At 43.4% G+C, this 22526-nt stretch overlaps 1 protein-coding gene across 2 annotated transcripts in view; it reads right to left on the reverse strand.

Moving 5' to 3' along the window:
- The window catches only part of vapal (VAMP (vesicle-associated membrane protein)-associated protein A, like), a 103695-nt gene that overhangs the window by 49841 nt on the left and 31328 nt on the right, over positions 1–22526 (reverse strand). The window contains exons 2-3 of one of the 2 annotated variants that reach the window (XM_068031239.1): positions 6592–6744; positions 6058–6093 (exon numbers count right to left, since the gene is read on the reverse strand). In XM_068031239.1, the coding sequence (XP_067887340.1) occupies positions 6058–6093; positions 6592–6744 (189 nt within the window). The remainder of the gene's footprint in view (positions 1–6057; positions 6094–6591; positions 6745–22526) is intronic. The other variant, XM_068031240.1, reaches the window with a different exon arrangement.

Consider the following 22526-nt stretch of genomic DNA (forward strand, 5'->3'; position numbering starts at 1 on the left):
AAATCACAAAGAGCAGAGGTCCCAGAACAGATCCTTGTGGAACACCACTGCTCACCGAGCTCCATGCTGAATACTTTCCATCTACTACCACCCTCTGACTTCTATGGGCCAGCCAATTATGTATCCAGACAGCCAACTTTCCCTGTATCCCATGCCTCCTTACTTTCTGAATGAGCCTACCATGGGGAAACTTATCAAACGCCTTGCTAAAATCCATATACACCACATCCACTGCTCTTCCTTCATCAATATGTTTTGTCACATCTTCAAAGAATTCAATAAGGCTTGTGAGGCATGATCTGCCCCTCACAAAGCCATGCTGACTATCTCTAATCAAACTATGCTTTTCCAAATAATCATAAATCCTGTCTCTCAGAATCCTCTCCAATAAGTTCATCACCCTTATTCCTGACACTTCTTGCGTTAAAATAGACACACTTCAACCCATCATACTGGCTGCTACTTTGCCCTGTCACCTGTCTAACCTTCCTCACAGACTCTCTGCACTCGGTATCTGCCTGTTCAACAGCTACCCCATCCACTGATCCGTAGCTCCGGTTCCCATCCCCCTGCCAAACTAGTTTAAACCCTCCCGAAGAGCTCCAGCAAACCTCCCGCCCAGGATATTGGTGCCCCTCCAGTTCAGATGCAACCCGTCCTTCTTGTACATGTCCCACCTTCCCCAGAAGGTATCCCAATGATCTACATATCTGAATCCCTCCCTCCTGCACCAGTTCTGTAGCCACGTGTTCAGCTGCACTCTCTCCCTGTTTCTAGCCTCACTAGCACGTGGCACCGGTAACAATCCTGAGAATACTACTCTGCTCGTCCTGCCTTTCAGCTTCCAACCTAACTCCCTATATTCGCTTTTCAGGTCCTCATCCCTTTTCCTAGCTATGCCATTGGTACCGATATGTACCACGACCTCTGGCTGCTCTCCCTCCCCCTTAAGAATCCTGTAGACTCGATCCGAGACATCCCTGACCCTGGCACCCGGGAGGCAACATACCATCCGGGAGTCTCGTTCGCGACCACAGAATCTCCTGTCTGTCCCTCTAACCACTGAATCTCCTATCACTATCGCTCTCCTATTCTCCCCCCTTCCCTTCTGAGCCACTGGGCCAGGCTCAGTGCCAGAGACCTGGCCACTGTGGCTTTTCCCTGGTAGGTCGTCCCCCTCAACCGTATCCAAAACGGTATACTTATTGAGGGGGACGGCCACAGGGGATCCCTGCACTTAATCTAGCAATGTCCCTTTGAAGCTTTCTGCTCCTAATGTGCCTCTTAACCACATCATTAGTAAACAGTCCATTCCATCACCAAAGCCACTGATAGTTAGAAGCTGAGGCTCCAGTATAGATTGCTGGGAAACACGAGTCACATCCTGTCAATCTGAGTACATACCCATTATCCCTGTCTCCTAACTCCTAACCATTTTCCTATCCAAGTCAATAGGTTGCCTCCAATTCCATGCAAAGTCATTTTTGTTAACAGTCTCTTTAGACCTTGTCAAATGCTTCCTTTAAGTCCATATAAACAACATCCATAAACTTCCTTTTCTACATTTGTTAACACACAAAAACTCAACCAAGTTGGTTAGGCATGACTTGCCAATTACAAATCCATGCTGGGTCTCCCACTGATTATCTCTTATTTATCCAAATGCTCAGTCATTCTGTCCCTAATAACAGATTCTAGTAACTTCCCCACAACTAATGTTGGACTAATAGGCCTGTAATATCCCATTTTATTCCATCGACCCTTCTTAACTAATGGAGCATCACTGGCATTTTTCCAATCCAAGGGGACAATTCCTAAATCAAGAGTGTGTTTTGGAAGATCATGACCAACAGATCAACAATTTTCACACTTACTTCTTTTAACGCCCTGCAAACCTGTGTATCATTCTCAGTTTCTTTTCCACTTATTTTTTAAACTCACATTGAAGCCAGTTAGTTACTCTCCTTGATGAATTTGTAGTTTTCCATTGTATCTCTGGTATTTTATCCCCATCCTCTGCTATAAAGATCCATACGAAGTAGCCATTTACCAAGTCTCATTTTCTGGTTTCCAAGTATATTAAATCCAGAAATATTTACAGCAGAGTTTTCATGCAGATCTCAATTCAAATCATATTGAAAGCAACATGATTACTACTTCAACAAATGCATTTAATATTTACCAACTTTAATAAATGACTCTAAATTTCATTCATGAGATGTGGACAGCATTCACTGCCTGAGAAAGTGGTGGTGAGCTGCCGTCTTGAACTGCTGGAGCTCGCGTGCTATAGATACACACATAGTGCCGTCAGAGAGGGAGTTCAAAGAAACTAACCTCCTGACAATGAAGGCACAGCAACATATTTCCAAGTAAGGATGGTATGCGACTTGGAGGGAAATTTGCAGGTGGTGGGGTCCCTATGCAGCCTCTGACCTGCTCTTGTAGCCACATCATTTGTGTGGGTGGTCCAGTTAAGTTTCTAGTCAATGGATTACTAGTCCAGTAACAACCAAAATGCTACTGTTCCCTGGCTCTAATTAGACCCTTAGATGGATTTGTCCATTAACCTCATGATTGTTTAACCCCATTATTAAACCAAGTAGAAAAAAGTGGCCCAGCTTTTTAATGGCTTAATTGGCACCATCAGGCCCAGAAGGATTGGGTTTGATCCCATGTACTGAGATAACAAACAGGAGCAAGAGTGCGACATTTGGCCTCTTGAGTCTGCTCTGCCATTCAATAAGATCATGGCTGATCTAATCGTGGCCTCAACTCCATTTTCCTGTCTCACCCCCATAACTAACTTCAGTCAGGGTGGCAAGGTGCTGGAATTTGCTTCAGTATATCTGGATTAGGGAGGGGAGAAATATTCAGCTTTGGTTCTCGATCCTGGTTGCTGGTGACTCCTGCTGGAAAGTGCACCATGTGGATAAACACAGAATTTGGACCGCCTGCAGTGCTCAAGGTAAAATACCATGTCAACATTCACTACCTGGACCCACAAAAAATAAGGAAGCAACTTGCATAACAATCCAGAGGGTGACCAGTGCCCAGGGATTATACCTTAGCAGAGGTTTCAGGACAAAAATGAAACTGGAAGACAAAACAAGCAGTTCTTACAAGAGAATGTTAGATCTGTGTCAGTTGTGGATCAGTAGGTTACACTCTCTCCTCAGTCAGAAGGTTGTGGGTTCAAGTTCCATTTCAGGACTTGAGCACAACAATCCAGGGTGACACCACGTACTGAGAGAGTGCTGTACTGTCAGATGTGCCAGCTTTCAGTTGAGACATTAAACAGTGTTCCCGTCTGCCATCTCAGGTGGACGTAAAAGATTGTTTTTTAAAATTCATTCGAGAGATGTGGGCGTTGCTGGCTAGGCTAGCATTTATTGCCCATCCCTGAATGCCCTTGAAAAGGTGGTGGTGAGCTGCCTTCTTGAACCACTGCAGTCCTTGGGTTGTAGGTACACCCACAGTGCTGTTAGGAAGGGAGATCACGGATTTTGATGCGGCAACAATGAAGGAATGGCTATACAGTTCCAAGGCAGGATGGTGGTGGCTTGGAGGGAAACTTGCAGGTGGTGGTGCTCCCATGCATCTGCTGCCCTTTTCCTTCTAGGCGGTAGCAGTTGCGGGCTTGGAAGGTGCTGTCGAAGGAGTCTTAGTGAGGTGCAGCAGTGCATCATTTGGTACACACTGCTGCCACTGTGCGTCGGTGGGGGAGGGAGTGAATGTTGAAGGTCGTGAATGGGGTGCCAATCAAGCGGGCTGCTTTGTCCTGGATGGTGCTGAGCTTCTCGAGTGTTGTTGGAGCAGCACCCATCCAGTCAAGTTCAGAGTATGCCATCACATTTGTGCCTTGCAGACAGTGGAGAGGTTTTGGAGAGACACGAGGCAAGATAATCGCTGCAGAATTTCCGGCCTCTGACCTGCTCTTGTCGACACAGAATTAATGAGACTGGTCCAGTTCATTTTCTGGTCAATGACAACCCCCAAGGAGGTTGATAGGGGGGGATTTAGCGATAGTAATGCGATTGAACATCAAGAGGAGATGGTTAGATGCTCTTTTGTTTGAGATGGTCATTGCCAGGCACGAATGTTACTTGCCACTAATCAGCCCAAGCCTGGATGCCTTCCAGGTCTTGCTGCATATGGACATGGAGGGGGGGGCAAGAGAGAGACAGAGACACGGGGGAGGAGGGCGCAGGGGCGGGGACATCGTGCTAATATCTCTGAACCAGTAATCTGGCAGCTCAGGGGACATGGGTTAAAACCGCCCACCCACCCCCAAAACCACCATAGCAGCTGGTAGAATTTTTAAAAATAAAAGTCTAGAATTGAAAGCTAGTCTCAGTATTGGCACCGTGAAACTATCATTGATTGATTATTGTCGCAAAAACCCACCTGGTTCGCTAATATCTTTCAGGGAAGGAAATCGGCCACCCTTACCTGGTCTTGCCTACATGTGACTCCAGAGCCACAACAATGTGGCTGATTGCCCTTTGAAATGGCCGATCGAGTCACTCAGTTGTCAAGGGCAATTAGGGATGGGCAACAAATGCTGGCCTTGCCAGCGGCGCCCACATTCCATGAACAAAAATATAAAAAGATACAAGGGGATAAATACTCAGGACCAGGAGGATAACCAAAATTTTTCATCAGTAGATCCGACTGTAGATATAAGAATCCAAAAATTCTTAGTTATGTAGGTAGATGGCAGAGTTCAAGATTAAACAAATGAGCTTGTTAACATTACTAGGAGACCAGGCAATTTTAACTGCTTTCTTTAAATCAGTTTTCACATCAAGACTGAAATAATTTGTCAACTTTTTTTTTAAATCTCCAACACTAATTAAAATCTGAAAGAATGAGACACCACTTTTTTTTTTTAAAAGAAAATTTTCAGTGCCAAAGAGGTTGTTTAGCAGCAATTAAGACTTATCATAGTGGTAAAAATTCACTTACAGTTGATCTTTAATTCTTTCATGGGATGTGGGTGTCGCTGGCAACACCAGCATTAGTTGACCATCCCTAATTGCCCTTGACAACTGAGTGGCTTGCTATGACATTTCAGAGGGCAATTAAGGGTCAACCACATTGCCGTGGGTCTGGAGTCACATGTAGGCCAGAGCAGGTAAGGACAGCAGATTTCCTTCCCAAAAGGACATTCGTGAACAACATGGGTTTTTACACCAATGATACTTTCAATTTGATCTTTATTAATTTAAATTAAATTCCACCAGCAGCTGTGATGGGATTTGAACCCTTGCCCCCAGAGCATTAGCCTGGGCATCAGGATTGCTTGTTCAGTGACATTATCACTGCACCATCTGGACAAGCCAGGTCTTTTCTGATGCAGTTAGTGGGTATCTAGTGACTAAGTACCGCAAACTGACACCCTTTCATGCAATTTAATAGAGTCCCTCGGCGAGATACTATTATTATGCAGCTTCTGGAGGAGCAGGGCAACTTGAACAGCAAATTCAGGTTTCCGTTTAAGTGCGCATGTATGCACGCCCAAAGTCGTTGCCTAATTTTCTCCTCCAGAACTATCAATATCAATAGCATCATCGATTTTTGTTTACCATAAAATCAAAGCCATAGGATCGCCCTGTTACCAGGCAGAATCATGGCTGCATTTTGGGGTCAGTACACCAATCAGAATACAACATTACCATTATGACAATTACAAATGCAACAGATTTGCATATTTATTGCATGCGATTTGCCTGATGGACTCTCAAATACAAGAGATAAGATTTGGGTTTGATTGAGATGCATTAATAACGTATGGAATCAAATTGAGATCATATCTGGAACGCTCCACTGGTAAATGTGCGCACTTTGAACCATTTATTCAACTAATGGTTCACAATAAACCAAAGATCCAATTGAGAAACCAAGTTTGTTCTCTGACCTCAATAACTACCTTCAAACAAAAGGGTGCCAGCGAGGAGGATTATGGCTAAATACAGCCTAATCCTCTGCTATATCCTATCAAAAAGCTACTAAATTAAAATCTTTAAACTTAAAATATAAAAGGTTGCCAGATACCTTGAGAAGGATTTAGGAATGTTCTAGCCCTCAATCCTGTGATACAAGACAAAACTGCATGAAAATCTAGTTGTTTTATTGGCTAGTTAAAAATTACATAGCCAATGTCAACCTAAAGATTATAACTATCTGGAGTCAAGTTAAAAACATCTAAAATCAAACCAAGCAAAAGTCAGCTGATGATCTCCAGCTAGTTTGATTGAAAAGCTGTCTGCAAATTTATTAAAAGCCTGATATTTGCTATTTTAGTACAGTATTTACAGTTTAACTGAAGTCATAGGATCATAATCATACATTTATTTTTGAACACAACCACATTCAGCAATGCAGATATGAAGCTCAAATTACAAGTAGACATTTAGATGCATGCATTTTTAACTAACAAGTGTAGACACTGTATTTTATACTCCAAATCAAGAGCAACACAATTTTCTCCTAATTCTAATGTGATATTGTTTTCAGTAGTCTGTTATTTAAAAATGATAACTGCTTTCACATTTGTTGAAAGCTATCTAATTTTGCTATCATTCTTACCAGAAACAGTAACTGTTGTTCCAGGATCAATAATTCCACTGTTAGGCCGTACACAGTACCGGCGTGGTGCTGTAGTCTTCACTTTGAAGCATACCTTCTTATCTGCTGGATTTTTCAATTTAAGGTTTGTAGTTACGACATCTGTAAATGGACCTACAATAAACATAAAAATGCATTAACATCTTCAATTCATTTTTTCATAGCCAATTAATTCTGATTCTGTACTACCATGGGTTTTATGTTCCACAGCAAATCACAGGTTCAATGTTTATATCTTTGCTATCAAAAAGATTGGAGTATACAGCTTTAAGTTCCATTTTGGAATTTGCAGAGCTCTGTAATATTGATGTGTTATTTCTATAATTTGACTAAAAACATAACAGGCATTTACGGAGCACCTTTCAACAAAAATGCCACCAAGCTCTGTAGAGGCACAATTCCGAAAAATTCTTGAACTAAATAAAGGTGATTTTTTTAAAAATGTATTCATGGGATGTGGGCATTGCTGGCAAGGTCAGAATCATTGCCCATTCCTACTTGCCCTCAAGGTGGTGGTGAGCTATCTTCTTGAACTGCTGCAGTCTTTGTAGTGCAGGTACGCCCTCAGTGCTGTAATGGAGGATGTGCCAGGACTTTGACCCAGCAACAGTGAAGGAACAGAGATATATGGCGTGCGACTTGGAGGGGAACTTGCAGGTGGGGGAGCAAGACAACAAGGTAGGTGAGTAAGGCCAGGCATGGCAGTGAACGAGACCTGCACGGGATTGAACGTAGGGAGCAGAGTTTGAATAAGCTAAAGTTTACACCAGGGTGGAGAATGGGAGACTTTGGAACAATCTAGGATGGAGGTAACGGAAGTCACAGATGTGGACTTCAGTGGCAGATGGGCTGAGACAGAGCAAGGCAATGTTAGAGGTTTAGGTAGGGACTCTGTGATGGGAATTATATGGGATCAAAAGCTCAGCTCAATGTTGTGCTGAATGCAAGCTTGTAAACAGTCTGGCTCAATATAAATACTGACGAAGGAGGAGGAATCAACAGCAAGGACACTAAATCTGTTGGATGGCCAAATTACCTAGCTTTGGTTTTCCCGATGCTTATCTGATTGCAATTCATATAGGATTGGATATCAGACAATCAAAGTGACAGTGGAGGGATTGAGTGGACTGGTGGGGAAGTGGAGCTGCATGTTAATGTGCACTGGAATCTGAACTCTTGTCTGTGGAATAGGTAACCAAGGGGCAACATCTAGAGGAAGAAAAATGGGGGCGGTGGGGGCAGAGGCAAGAATGCCTGTGGGATTACCATGGAGATGATGCAAGTCTGAGAAGAGAAGTCATTACTAGAGATGCTCTGGCTACAATTAGATAATCAAGTGTGGATCCAAGAAAAAGCAGTCTGACCTAGCTGAACATGGTGCAACCGTGTCAAAAGAGGCAGAAAGGTTGAGGAAAATGAGAAGGGATAATGCACTGCAGACACAAAATCTAATTTCACCTCGCTTTTCCCTTTTTCTCCTTCACCCAGTTTCCTCCCCAAAGCAGCAAGCAATGAATTTTTTTCATCAAGGAAATTACCAATTATCGTAGATTTACTAAATTGCACATCTAGATTGTTTAAATCTATAATCGGATCAGTATTACCACTAATTTCAGTGAAGTATCAATTTTGAGAAATTGAGGGGCCTGGATAGAGTGGAGGTGAAGGACCTATTCACCTTAGCAGAGAGGTCAATGACGAGGAGGCAAAGATTTAAAGTGATTGGTAGAAAGATCAGTAGGGAGATGAGGAAAATGTTTTTACCCAGAGGGTGGTGGGGGTCTGGATCTCACTGCCTGAAAGGGTAGTCGATACAGAAACCCTCAACTCATTCAAAAAGGAGTCTGGATATGCACCTCAAGTGCCATAAACTGCAGGGCTATGGACCAAATGCTGGAAGGTGGGATTAGAATAGGTGGATCGTTTCTCGGCCAGCACAGACATGATGGACCAAGCGGCCTCTTTCTCTGAAGTAGAATGATGAATAAGTGAATTGGTTATTTAATGTCCATTTGAACCATGAAAAACAACATCAGGATCATAGAATTTGTATTTCCAACCTCGGGTTGTGTCTGCGGAAAGAATTTTGAGCTATTAAACCCCAGGCTGAAGTACTAGGGTCGCGACTGGTGGGAACAATGCAAGCTGATAATTTAAGGCAACACAGAGAGCAGATCATTTCAAGGTGAAAGCCAACTTAATTTTCCTAAATTATGCAGATGCTAATAATCCTAGGGTCAACATTTTAATTACTTATAAAATGACAACTTAATATCTTGTTTGCCAGAATCTGCATTAAAACTTGCTGGGTGGAAATCCTGCCACAGTTACCTTTTCTAAAAAAAAGCCAGAGGTGTCTGTTCAAAAACCTGAATCACACTAAATTGTAAGCGTCACAACAGAAATTGTCCCTGAATTAAGATGCATATAATGCCAGTAAATTACTTGGGGCATTGGCAGGGGTGGGAATCTTTTCCAACGAAGTACAAAACAAAAATACCAATTTAGGCTGTGATATTTACATTATTTAATTCAAATATTGCATAATTTGCATTTTTAGGCAAACACACGATCTTGAATTATCAGCAGACTGCATTCTCCTTCATCTGGTAATAAGAGGGAACAAAAACATCCCTAAATGCAAAAGCAATCGATAAGTTGCAGTTCTCCAACCAAGCGTTCTTTTTTAATTATATGCAAAACATAAAAATATGCGAACAGTGCTTTCTTCCACGCACTGGTACCAATGCAACAAGAACTGCTTTAAAAGCAATGTCATTACACAATAGAGATGGTAATGGACAATCAACAGTTGATTTTACATAGTTGGATGAATTCAAGAACACAAACTATTCTCCCTACTTGGGAATATGAACTAGAATGAGGAGCTAGCAGTCCATCTGAATAGTCAAGTTGAGAGGTAACAGCACGAATGAAGGTTTCAGTAGATGAGCAGAAGCACGCAGCGTTGGACAATGTTCTGGAAGTGGAAAGCAGGTGGTCTTGGTGCTAGTGCTACTATGGTCGGAAGCTCACTTCGGGGTCAAATATGACACCAAAATTGCCAACAGCTTGGTCCAGCCTCAGACCGACAGCCAAGAAGAGGGATGGAGTCGTTCTCTAGCTAACACAGTTTGTGGTGGGGACCAAAGACAACAGCTTCCATTTTCCCAATATTTAGTAGGAAGAAATTTCTGCTCATCCAGCACTTGATGTCGGACAAGCAGTCTGACAATTTAGAGACAATGGAGGGGTCAACAGAGGTAAGGTAGAGCTGAGTGCTGGTAAGTGATAGCATGTATATGAGTAATGGGAGGGGGTGGGCAGGAGGAGCTAAGGATAGGTCTTTGGGGATAGATCCTTGGGGGATTCCAGAGGTAACAGTGCTGGAGCTGAAAGAGACGCCGCTAAAAGTGACTCTCACTACAACTGTATACACGAGCATGGAACCAGGCAAGCGCAGTCCCACATATCTGGAGGAGAGGCATTGGAGAAGGATGCTGTGGTCAATTGTCTTAAAGGCTGAAGGCGGGTCGAGAAGGATGAGAAGGGATCGCGACTGTGGTAAACAATCACATAGGATATAATTTGTGACTTTGCTAAAATCTGTTTCAGTACTGCAGCAGTGGAGGAAACCTGATGAGAGGAATTCAAACTTGGAGTTCCAGTAAAGATAGGCACAGACTGAGGCGACAGCACGTTAAAGGACATTGGTGAGGAAAGGAAGGTTGGAGATGGAGTGATAGTTTGCAAGTGAAGAGGTCTTCAGGAGAGGCGTGATGATGGCAGATTTGAAATGTGGGGGAGGATGGGGGAGAACAGCACATGAGAAGAACCAAGAACAGCTTCAGTTAACGAGATATGGAGGTAAAGATTCCAGGAGGATAGGAGGGCAGTGAACTCAGGTGAGTCATAGAGTCAGTTATACAGCACAGAAACAGGCCCTTCGGCCCATCGTGTCTGTGCTGGCCATTAAGCACCTATCTATTCTAATTCCATTTTCTAGCACTTGGCCCATAGCCTTGTATGACATGGCATTTCAAGTGCTCATCTAAATACTTCTTAAATGTTGTGAGGGTTCCTGCCTCTACCAGCCCTTCAGGCAGTCTGTTCCAGATTCCAACCACCCACTGGGTGAAAAGATTTTTCCTCAAATCCCTTCTAAACCTCCTGCCCCTTACCTTAAATCTATGCCCCCTGGTTATTGACACCTCTACTAAGGGAAAAAGTTTCTTCCTATCTATCGGGCAGCACAGTGGCGCAGTAGTTAGCACCGCAGCCTCACAGCTCCAGCGACCCGGGTTCAATTCTGGGTACTGCCTGTGTGGAGTTTGCAAGTTCTCCCTGTGTCTGCGTGGGTTTTCGCCGGGTGCCCCGGTTTTCTCCCACAGAGCCAAAGACTTGCAGGTAGATAGGTAAATTGGCCATTATAAATTGCCCCTAGTATAGGTAGGTGGTAGGGGAATATAGGGACAGGTGGGGACGTAGTAAGAATATGGGATTAGTGTAGGATTAGTATAAATGGGTGGTTGATGGTCGGCACAGACTCGGTGGGCCGAAGGGCCTGTTTCAGTGCTGTATCTCTAAATAAAATAAAATAAAATAAATCCTATCAATGCCCCTCATAATTTTGTATAGCTCAATGCGGTGCCCCCTCAGCCTTCTCTGCTCCAAGGAAAACAACCCTAGCCTATCCAGTCTCTCTTTATAGCTGAAATGCTCCAGTCCAGGCAACATCCTGGTGAATCTCCTCTGCACCCTCTCCAGTACAATCACACCCTTCCTATAGTGTGGTGCCCTGAACTGTACAGAGTATTCCAGCTGTGGCCTAACTAGCGTTTTATACAGCTCCATCATAACCTCCCTGCTCTTACATTCTATGCCATGGCTAATAAAGGCAAGTATCCCATATGCCTTCCTAACCACATTATCTACCTGTGCTGCTGCCTTCAGTGATCTATGGACAAGTACACCAAAGACCCCCTGCACTTCCTAGGGTCCTGCTATCCATTGTATATTCCCTTGCCTTGTTAGTTCTCCCAAAATGCATCACCTCACACTTCTCAGGACTAAATTCCATTTGCCACTGCTCCGCCCATCTTACCAGGCCATCTATATCGTCCTGTAATCTAAGGCTTTCCTCCTCACTATTTACAGCACCACCAATTTTCATGTCATCCGCAAACTTACTGATCATACCTCCAATATTCATGTCTAAATCATTAATTAACACTACAAACAGCAAGGGTCCCAGCACTGATCCCTAGGGTACACCACTGGTCACAGGCTTCCAATCACAAAAACAACCATTGACCAGCACCCTCTGCCTCCTGCCACTAAACCAATTTTAAATCTAATTTGCCAAATTGCCCTGGATCCCATGGGCTCTTACCTTCTTAACCAATCTCCCATGCAGGACCTTATCAAAAGCCTTACTGAAGTCCATGTAGACTACATCAACTGCTTTACCTTCATCTACACATCTAGTCACCTCCTCGAAAAAGCAGAGAATTGAGATGGAGACTGAAATCACTTTGCGCAGTGACTGAAGGAGAGAAACAGTGAAGATCTCAGTAACGATATTGTCATGGTGGGGAGTACAGAATGAGTATTTTAAATGAGAGACGAGATACTCAAAAAGGAGAAGTTGCTAGAGGAGGAGGACAGATTAAGGTGTAATTTGAAGATGTCACACCACTACAGCAGTGGTTTGGGAAGGACAAATGGTGCAAGATATAGCCAGACGAGGAGGTTTCATTTACAGGAGAGTGTCATCACGCTCATCCAGGTTTCCGTCAAGGCCATAATGTCAATGCAATCATCCACAATAAACCCATGAATGGCAACGACCTTGCTCACAAGCTAACGGACACTCTGAAGGGAGATGCGTACAAGAGTAATAACAGCTGATCCACTGAGAGTTCACGCGGTCAGAATTGGGAGTGGTGAGTGGGACAAGTGAAAGAATCCACTCATCTCTAAATGATCATCCTGTACTTTTCCAATTATGCTATTCATTTTTAAAATGTAGTTTTTTGGGGAATTTTTAGGATTTATTCTTAATAGAGGGAATATTACCTATTTAAATTAACATGGAAATCGTGGATTTTGAAAAAAACAGCTGTGCTCAACTTAATTTCATTTTTGTTAATTAAAGCAATTTTACCATCGCTACAGACTGCGAATTGCAACCAATGGTTACAATTTTCAATCCATGATACAAAGTTCTACTTCAAAAGTACAAGTCAGTAGCCCTAATACAATTCTATCAAATTCAAATTAGATCTTATACCACTATTAAACACTTCTAACATTAACAATGACTAATATAAATACAACACCCACTGACTGTTGAATTTCAGAAACTGAGTCAATTAGTTAATAGTCCAGCTTTGCTCAGTTTTTATTAAACAAAAAGACACTGTCCATTACCACATGCAATTCTATATTAAATACATTTGACTGCAGATGATCTGGACACAGAACCATATTCTGAAGCAACAGCTTTACTTAAGACACGGTTTTTAAAGCCAAAAAGTAAATTCCTGTTGGAGGAAATTGAAAAAACTTCGCAAAAGCAGTTTACGTTTTCATAATTTTATTCAGGTCGAAACAAGCTTCCAAATAAAATAGGATGTTGGGCGAATATGGATCAAATCAAGATGGTTGATAGCAAGGTTAGTAAACAGGTATGTTGTCCTCAAATCGCCAAAACAGTATTTTGAAATCCCTACACTACTGAACGCTGACCCACTAATGTAAATACAAATGGTTAGGTAGTTAGTTTGATATTAGAGTAGGTTAAATGTTCGGCACGGCATCGTGGGCCGAAGGGCCTGTACTGTGCTGTACTGTTCTATGTTCTATAAATAGCGCGTGGCCTTGCTCCTACTTAGCTGGAGAAAACAGAATGCCTTTCAGCTGTCTGTTTTAGCAGTTTGAAAGAAGTTGCAACCCGTACCTTGAACAATAACCAACGTTGTTGGAATACTACTTTTTTACAAAGTGTCAACGCCATGTCCGAAGTTGTATCGTCTGAAGACCCAACCAGTTAAATGTAAGGTGTTAAGATACCTCTGACTACATTTTATTTGTGTCTTTGATTCATGTAGAACAAAACACTGCCAAATAGTACAGCCTTAAACTTGAATTCACTTCAAAGAATTAAGTTTGATGTTCACATATCCACTATCTTACTCTCATGTCTCGAATGCTGAATAAACAAGAGGATAAACAAGTGGCTTGCTTCTGGTCAAAAGCAGTGGTTTTTAAACTGAGAAACAGTGAATATGTTTATATTTTTTTAAAACGCATCATCTTTGACAATAAGACTGAAAATATTTGACAATCTAAATTTTGTAAACTGCATATGAATTGAGAAAAGATCAGTCAGAGGCTGGGAATTCTGTGGCGAGTAACTCACCTCCTGACTCCCCAATGCCTGTCCACCATTTACAAGGCACAAGTCAGGAGTGTGATGGAATACTCTCCACTTGCCTGGATGGGTACAGCTCCGACAACACTCAAGAAGCTCAACACCATTCAGGAAAAAGCAACCCACTTGATTGCAAATATAACCCCTCTATTCAAGAAGCTGGGGGGAGAGGAAGAAAATAGGCCAGTTAGCTTGATGTCTGTTGTGGGGAAGGTTTTAGAATCATTAAGGAGGCTATAGCTGGGGCCTTAGAAAAACTAAAGGTAATCAGGAATAGTCAGCATGGGTTTGTGAAAGGAACATCGTGTTTAACCAATTTATTGCAGTTCTTTGAAGGAGTAACATACACTGTGGATAAAGCGAAGCTTGTTGATGTACTGTACTTGGATCTCCAGAAGGCATTTCACAAGGTGCCACACAAAAGGTTATTGTGCAAAGTAGGAGCTCTTGATTTTTTTTAAATTTAGAGATACAGCACTGAAACAGGCCCTTCGGCCCACCGAGTCTGTGCCAACCATCAATCTCCCATTTATACTAATCCTACACTAATTCCTTATTCCTACCACATCCCCACCTGTCCCTCTATTTCCCTACCACCTACCTATACTAGGGGCAATTTATAATGGCCAATTTACCTATCAACCTGCAAGTCTTTGGCACGTGGGAGGAAACCGGAGCACCCGGAGGAAACCCACGCAGACACAGGGAGAACTTGCAAACTCCACACAGGCAGTACCCAGAATTGAACCCGGGTCGCTGGAGCTGTGAGGCTGCGGTGCTAATCACTGCACCACTGTGCCGCCCTGATGTAGGGGGGTAACATATTATCATGGATAAAAGATTGGCTTGCAGGCAGAAAACAGAGTATGCATAAATGGGTCCTTTTCTGATTGGCAGAACGTGATGAGTGGAGTCCCGCAGGGGTCTGTGCTGGGGCCTCAACATTTTACAACTTGTACCAATGACTTGGATGAGGGGAGCAATGGCAGGGTAGCTAAATTTGCAAATGACACAAAGATAGGTAAGAAGGTATGTGGTGAAGAGGACATAAGGAAGTTGCAGACGGATATAGACAGTTTGAGTGAGTGGGCAAAAATCTGGCAGATGCCCGAGAATAATGTGGGAAAGTGTGAAGTTGGTCACTGTCAGGAAGAATAAAAAAGCAGAGTATTTCTTAAACGGGGAACGACTACAAAATTCCGAGGTACAGAGGGATTGAGGTGTTTAGTGCATGAGCCACAAAAAGTTAGTATGCAGGTGCATGAAGTAATAAAGGCAGCTAATGGAATGCTATCCTTTATTACGAGAGGAATTGAAAATAAAATTAAGGGTGTTATGCTTCAGTTATACTGGGCACTGTTGAGACCACATCTCGAATACTGTGTGCAGTTTGGGTCTCCTTATTTAAGGAAGGATGTAAACGCATTAGAGGTAGTTCAGAGGAGGTTTACTTGATTGATAACTGGGATGAGCGGGTTGTCTTATGAGGAAAGGTTGGACAGACTGGACCTGTTTCCACTGGAGTTTAGAAGAGCGAGGGAAGACTTTATTTATTTTATTTAGAGATACAGCACTAAAACAGGCCCTTTGGCCCACCGAGTCTGTGCCGACCAACAACCACCCATTTATACTAATCCTACAGTAATCCCATACTCCCTACAACCTACCTACACTAGGGGCAATTTACAATGGCCAATTTACCTATCAACCTGCAAGTCTTTGGCTGTGGGAGGAAACCGGAGCACCCGGCGAAAACCCACACAGTCACATGGAGAACTTGCAAACTCTGCACAGGCAGTACCCAGAATCGAACCCGGGTCACTGGAGCTGTGAGGTTGCGGTGCTAACCACTGCGCCGCCCTTGATTGAAGTATACAAGATCCTGAAAGGTCTTGGCAAGGTGGATGTGGAGAAGATGTTTCCTCTTGTGGGCGAGTCCAGAACTAGGGAGCACTATTTTAAAATTAGGGGTCGCCCTTTTAGGACAGAGATGAGGAGAAATTTTTTTTCTGAGGGTTGTGTGACTTTGGAATTTCTGCCTCAGAAGGTGGAGGCAGGGTCATTCAATATTTAAGGTGGAGGTAGATTGATTCCCTTGCCTAACAAGAATCTAAGGTTATCGGGTAGATAGGAGTGTGGAATTTGAGACACAAACAGATCAGCCATGATCTTATCGAATGTTGAATGGCAGAACAGGCTAGAGGGACCGAATGGCCTATTTTTGCTCCTAATTCGTATGTTCCCCATTCATCACCTTCAATATTCACTCCCTTCACCACCAATGCAGTGGCAGCAGTGCACCATCTACAATATGTACTGTAGCAACTCACCACGCCTCCTTTCGACAGCACCTTCCAAACCCATGACCTCTACCACCTAGAAGGACAAGAGCAGATGATGCATGGCAACACCACAAACTGCATGTTCCCGTCCAAGTCACACACCATCCTGACTTGGAACTATATTGGCGTTCCTCCACTGTCGCTGGGTCAAAATCCTGGAACTCCCTTCCTAACAGCACTGTGGGTGCACCTACACCACATGGACTTTGGCAGTTCAAGGTGGCAGTTCACCATCACTTTCTCAAGGACAATTAGGGATGGGAGCGACATCGACAGCCCGTGAAGAAATAATTTTTAAAAATTTACCTAACAAGCGATGATCAATGGTGGAACAGGAATAAGGAATGAGAAGTCTGAAAGCGGAGGAATGTATAGATGTGCAAGATAAGATGGGGTGAAAATCAGAATTAATCTCACCAATTCATATCAATCTCAGACACTGATCACCATTATAACTGTAAAATCAGCTATCACAATGCTGAATTACTGAGGCATAACTGTCTTTGTAACCCCTTATTTATTTAATTACACTTATTGACTAATTATTTGCTTACTCAATAGTTATGCTGAAAAGCTGGTCACTCCGATTCCAAGGTTAAAAAGCAATTGTTAGCTTCTGATTCTCAGATGACAACTGATAACTGGCAACAGAAGGTTAATTCAGTCACTCAGTCTTGATGGGATAGAAACATAGAAAATAGGAGTAGGCCATTCGACCCTGCTCCGCCATTCATTATCATGGCTGATCACCCAACTCAGTAACCTGCTCCCGCTTTCCCCCCATATCCTTTGATCCCTTTCGCCCCAAGAGCTATATCTAACTCCTTCTTGAAAACATACAATGTTTTGGCCTTAACTGCTTTCTGCGGTAGCAAATTCCACAGGCTCACTCACCACTCTCTGGGTGAAGAAATTTCTCCTCATCTCAGTCCTGAAAGGTTTACCCTGTATCCTTGGACTATGACCCCTGCTTCTGGACTCCTCCACCATCGGTAACATCCTAATATAAAAGCATAATACTGCAGATGCTGGAAATCTGAAATAAAAACAAAAAATGTTGGAAATACTCAGCAGGTCTGGCAGCATCTGTGGAGAGAGAAGCAGAGTTAACGTTTCAGGTCAGTGACCCTTCTTCAGAACTGGCAAATATTTGACATTTCTAAGGTTATAAGCAAGTAAAGCGGGGGTGGGGCAAGAGATAACAAAGGAGAAGGTGTAGATTGGACAAGGCCACAGATTAGCTGACCAGAAGGTCATGGAGCAAAGGCAAACAATATGTTAATGGTGTGTTGAAAGACAAAGCATTAGTACAGATAGGGTGTTAACGGTTTGAAGATTGATCAGCAGCAATCTGCAGCAATCTTCAATCTGCTGTTCAACCTTCAATCCGTTAACACCCTATCTGTACTAATGCTTTGCCCTTCAACACACCATTAACATATTGTTTGCCTTTGCTGCATGACCTTCTGGTCAGCTAATCTGTGGCCTTGTCCAATCTACACCTTCTCCTTTGTTATCTCTTGCCCCACCCCCGCTTTACTTGCTTATAACTTTTTACATTTCTAATATTTGCCACTTCCGAAGAAGGGTCACTGACCCGAAATGTTAACTCTGCTTCTCTCTCCACAGATGCTGTCAGACCTGCTGAGTATTTCCAGCATTTCTTGTTTTTATATCGGGAATATCCTTCCTGCATCTGCCCTGTCAAGTCCTATTAGAATTTTATAGAGGGGTAGTGTATACTTCTACCGACTGGTTGATGCAAGTCAGTTCAACGAAGCAATTATAGGCATTATTTACTCAGATAAAACCATGGGCCTGTCTTAAACATGTTTTTGCTTTTGGACAGAGCTGTTCATTATTCTGCCATTAACACACACTCTGCACTAATGCTTTGTCTTTTCCTGTTAACTATCAGCACCCCCTTTCTTTTTGTTCCGTGACATCTGTCATTTAATCTCTCTTGCCCTCTGCCCTGTTATACACCTTACCCTTTGTTGTTCTTCCCCCTCCAGCTTTTCATTTGCTCAAAGCCCATTATATTTCTAACCTCTGCCAGTTCTGATGAACAGTGGCAGACCCGAAATGGTAACTCGGTTTCTCTTTGCACAGATGCTGCCAGACCTGATTATTTCCAGCACTCTGTTCTTATTTCAGATTTCCAGAATCTACAGTATTTTGCTTTTATTTTAATGGCCCGTAAGAAATCAGCAGTACCCTACTGCCCCCAAAAGGGAGGCCAGGTCAGAAAAATTAAGAATCCTTCTTATTTCTCTTACTTCCACCAATCATCCTTTATTTTGTAAGGAAAGACAGAACTCTAGGCCTGGACTCGAGACACCGACTCAAGATTTATGCTCAACGCCTGGTCAGAATACCACAGCAAAAAAAAAGGAACATCTAATAGTAAACAGCTGTCAGGATCAGCAACTGGAGCAACAGCCATCATTCAGCATGAAATCGAGTGCCATGTAAAAGTGGGAAGCATCCCCAAGAGGCCCATACCCACCAATGCAGAGATTCACTGTCTTCTTGCCAAAAGTGCTCCCCGGCACGCAAGCCTCCTGAGTTATTTTGGAAGCTTACAATTGCACATCCTGACTAAGCCTCCTGCAGTCTTCCCACTGAAACAGCTCCAGGCCGTTACTCTCACCTTCAGCAACTACTCCTTCCCCTCCTAGCTCTAATTTAGATGCAATACACACAAAGGACACATCCTGTATAGACATGCTCAAATGCAAACTCCTCCTCTTGCCAACTCATAGGAACAGGACAATTAGAATAACCATAATGCCTCTATGATGCTAAGACATGATGATCCTCGTCACCCCTTTAAGGCATTGCATCTAGGATCTGAACAAATGGAATTGAGGGACGATTTAATGTGTACAAAATTATGACAGGCTTAGAAAAGGTAAAAAAGTATTCCTATTAACTAATGGTATAAGGACTTGGGTCTTTAAAGATTTTGTGCATAAGATGCAGGGGGAATACGAGGAAGCACTTTTTTTTTTTACACAGCTGGTGGTAATGACCTGGAACTCGCTGCCCACAAGGATGGTGGAAGTGGAGATGATCAATGGCTTCAAGAGGAAGTTAGATAGCCACCTGAGAGAAATAGACCTGCAGGGCTACGAGGATCGAGCAGGAAGTGAGACTGAATGGATAGCTCCGTGGAGAGCTGGCATGAATTTGATGAGCTGAATGGTCTCCTTCTGTACCGTAAATGATGCCGACTCTAATGAAACAGCAAATGTAAAACGCTTTATACCAAACTCAAAAATCTTGGCAATGATTCCCCACCCACCTGTGCTTTCCTGCAAAACACAGGATGTCTGCCTGAGCCCACCCCAGCTCAAATTAGCAACAATTTGGGTGAATAGAAACCAAGGCATTAGCAGAAATACGCCAATTGTGGGCTTTCTTAACCCCGCCTAAGCAGGGCTAAAAAGTGGCCAGTCGAAGAGACTTAGCAGTTGGCAGGAAAAAAGACAAACGCAAGAGAGAGCCAACTGTGTAACTGCCCCGACAACCAATATTATCTGCAGCGCCTGTGGAAGAGTCGGTCATTCTACAATTGGCCTTTAGAGCCACCTGCTTCACAAACCACTGACCACCTCCAAGCGCTTATCCAGACGAAGACGGGCTTTCTTCAATCACACTCCTGACAAGCTGCATTTCTACTGTGCCACAACCGAATAAACAATTGGACAAGTAGTGCACAAGCTGTACATGCAGCTATCCAACTATATTCATGACCCTCATTGTTTGTAGCTGCAGGTTTTGTGCAGTCTATAGTAAATTAACCCTATCAAAGAGCTGCTTTTGCAAGAGAAAAAGCAAACAATTGACGCAGCTTGACCAGACATCAGCTGTTAATTCTCAGCATGTGAAATTTTGATCCACAGTCCCATGCTCCAGACAGAAAAGGAGGCCACAAATTTTTTTTATGGGATGTGGACGTTGCTGGCCAGGCCAGCATTTATTGCCCATTCCTAAGTGCCCTTGACAAAGCGGTGGTGAGCTGCCTTCTTAAACCGCTGCAGTCCATGTGAGGTAGGTACACCCACAGTGCTGTTAGGAAGGGAGTTCCAGGATTTTGACCCAGCAACAGTGAAGGAACAGCAATATAATTCCAAGTCAGGATTGTGTGTGACTTGGAGGGGAACTTGCAGGTGATGGTGTTCCCATGCATTTGCTGCCCTTGTCCTAGTTGGTAGAGGTCGCGGGTTTGGAAGGTGCTGTCTAAGGAGCCTTGGTGCATTGCTGCAGTGCATCTTGTAGATGGTACACACTGCTGCCACTGTGCGTCGGTGGTGGAGGGAGTGAATGTTTGTAGATGAGGTGCCAATCAAGCGGGCTGCTTTGTCCTGGATGCTGTCGAGCTTCTTGAGTGTTATTGGAGCTGCACCCATCCAGGCAAGTGGAGAGTATTCCATCACACTCCTGACTTGTGCCTTGTAGGTGGTAGACAGGCTTTGGGGAGTCAGGAGGTGAGTTACTCGCCACAGGATTCCTAGCCTCTGACCTACTCTTGTAGCCATGGTATTTATATGGCTACTCCAGTTCAGTTTCTAGTCAATGGTAGTCCCTAGGATGTTGATAGTGGGGGATTCAGCAATGGTAATGTCATTGAATGTCAAGGGGAGATGGTTGGAGATGATCATTGCCTGGCACTTGTGTGGCACAAATGTTACTTGCCACTTATCAGCCCAAGCCTGGATATTGTCCAGGTCTTGCTGCATTTCTACACGGACTGCTTCAGTATCTGAGGAGTCACGAATGGTGAACATTGTGCAATCAGCAGCGAACATCCCCACCTCTGACCTTATGATTGAAGGAAGGTCATTGATGAAGCAGCTGAAGATGGTTGGGCCCAGGACACTACCCTGAGGAACTCATGCAGTGATGTCCTGGAGCTCAGATGATTGACCTCCAACAACCACAACCATCTTCCTTTGTGCTAGGTACGACTCCAACCAGCGGAGGGTTCCCCCCCCCCCCCCCGCCCGATTCCCACTGACTTCAGTTTTGCTAGGGCTCCTTGATGCCATACTCAGTCAAATGGCCAGGTAGACATTGACAGGTTAGTGGAAGAGGCAGATAAATACAGTTTAGTCTTAAGATATGAAATTTCAGTTAGATAAAAAAAATATTGATGAGCTAACACTTGAGGCAAAAACATTTTTTTTTTAAAGGAATAGACCCAAGAGTTCAAATACATAATTCCCTGAAAGTGGGAGTGCACGTAGATTAAGTCATAAAAAGACCAGTGGTTTGGGATGTTTTTTAAAAAAGGGACATGAATCCAAGAATGAAGTAAAAGAATTGCTGAAAATAGAGACATGTTGTCCAAACTTTTTGTCTTGCACTCATCAGGACAATACGCAATAACCAATGTACGGGAAAACAACAACTCATACTTCATGAGAAGAGAGTGCTGATTGGTTGGCAAGTGAGCTCTGATTGGCAGAGGAGTTGCCATGGAGAATGCACCAGTTTACAGTGACTGACAGTTAACGGCCAAGCTTTGTTTGAAATCTAAACCAGGCAGCTTGACGCTGATTGGTCAAGGCACTGCCCTGAGGAATGAACCAGCGAATGGCTGTCACTTATTTTGTTCAGCTGAAACAGGCGCAATGTGTGTACATGTTCTGTCTGCAAAGAACAAAGTGATGCAAGGAAAAAAGGTTGTACTCCCAAAGACTGGCGGATCGTTTCAAACAACATGTCCCTTCCGCTATTCGCAATGGGCAAGGTTCAGGCCGTACCCAACCAGCCCGTGCTTGCACAACTCAAAACAGTGTCCAACATTAGATGCGATTCTGCGATTGGACAAAATTTGCTAAATAATCTGCAGTGTGTTAAGACAACCAATTTAAGATGGTCAGTAAGGCTCGCAGTGTGGTGCATTTGAGCGTACGGGAAGCTACATATATTAATACATACAGCCCTGTTCTTTGCAGACAGAAAGAACATGTACACACATTGCGCCTGTTTCAGCTGAACAAATAAGTGACACCCATTCGCTCGTTCATTCCTCAGGTCAATGCCTTGACCAAACAGAATGAGGCTGCCTGGTTTAAATTTCAAACAAAGCTTGGCAGTTAACTGCCAGT

The sequence above is a fragment of the Heterodontus francisci genome, chromosome 5 (genome assembly GCF_036365525.1).
Source record: "Heterodontus francisci isolate sHetFra1 chromosome 5, sHetFra1.hap1, whole genome shotgun sequence".
NCBI lineage: Eukaryota > Metazoa > Chordata > Chondrichthyes > Heterodontiformes > Heterodontidae > Heterodontus > Heterodontus francisci.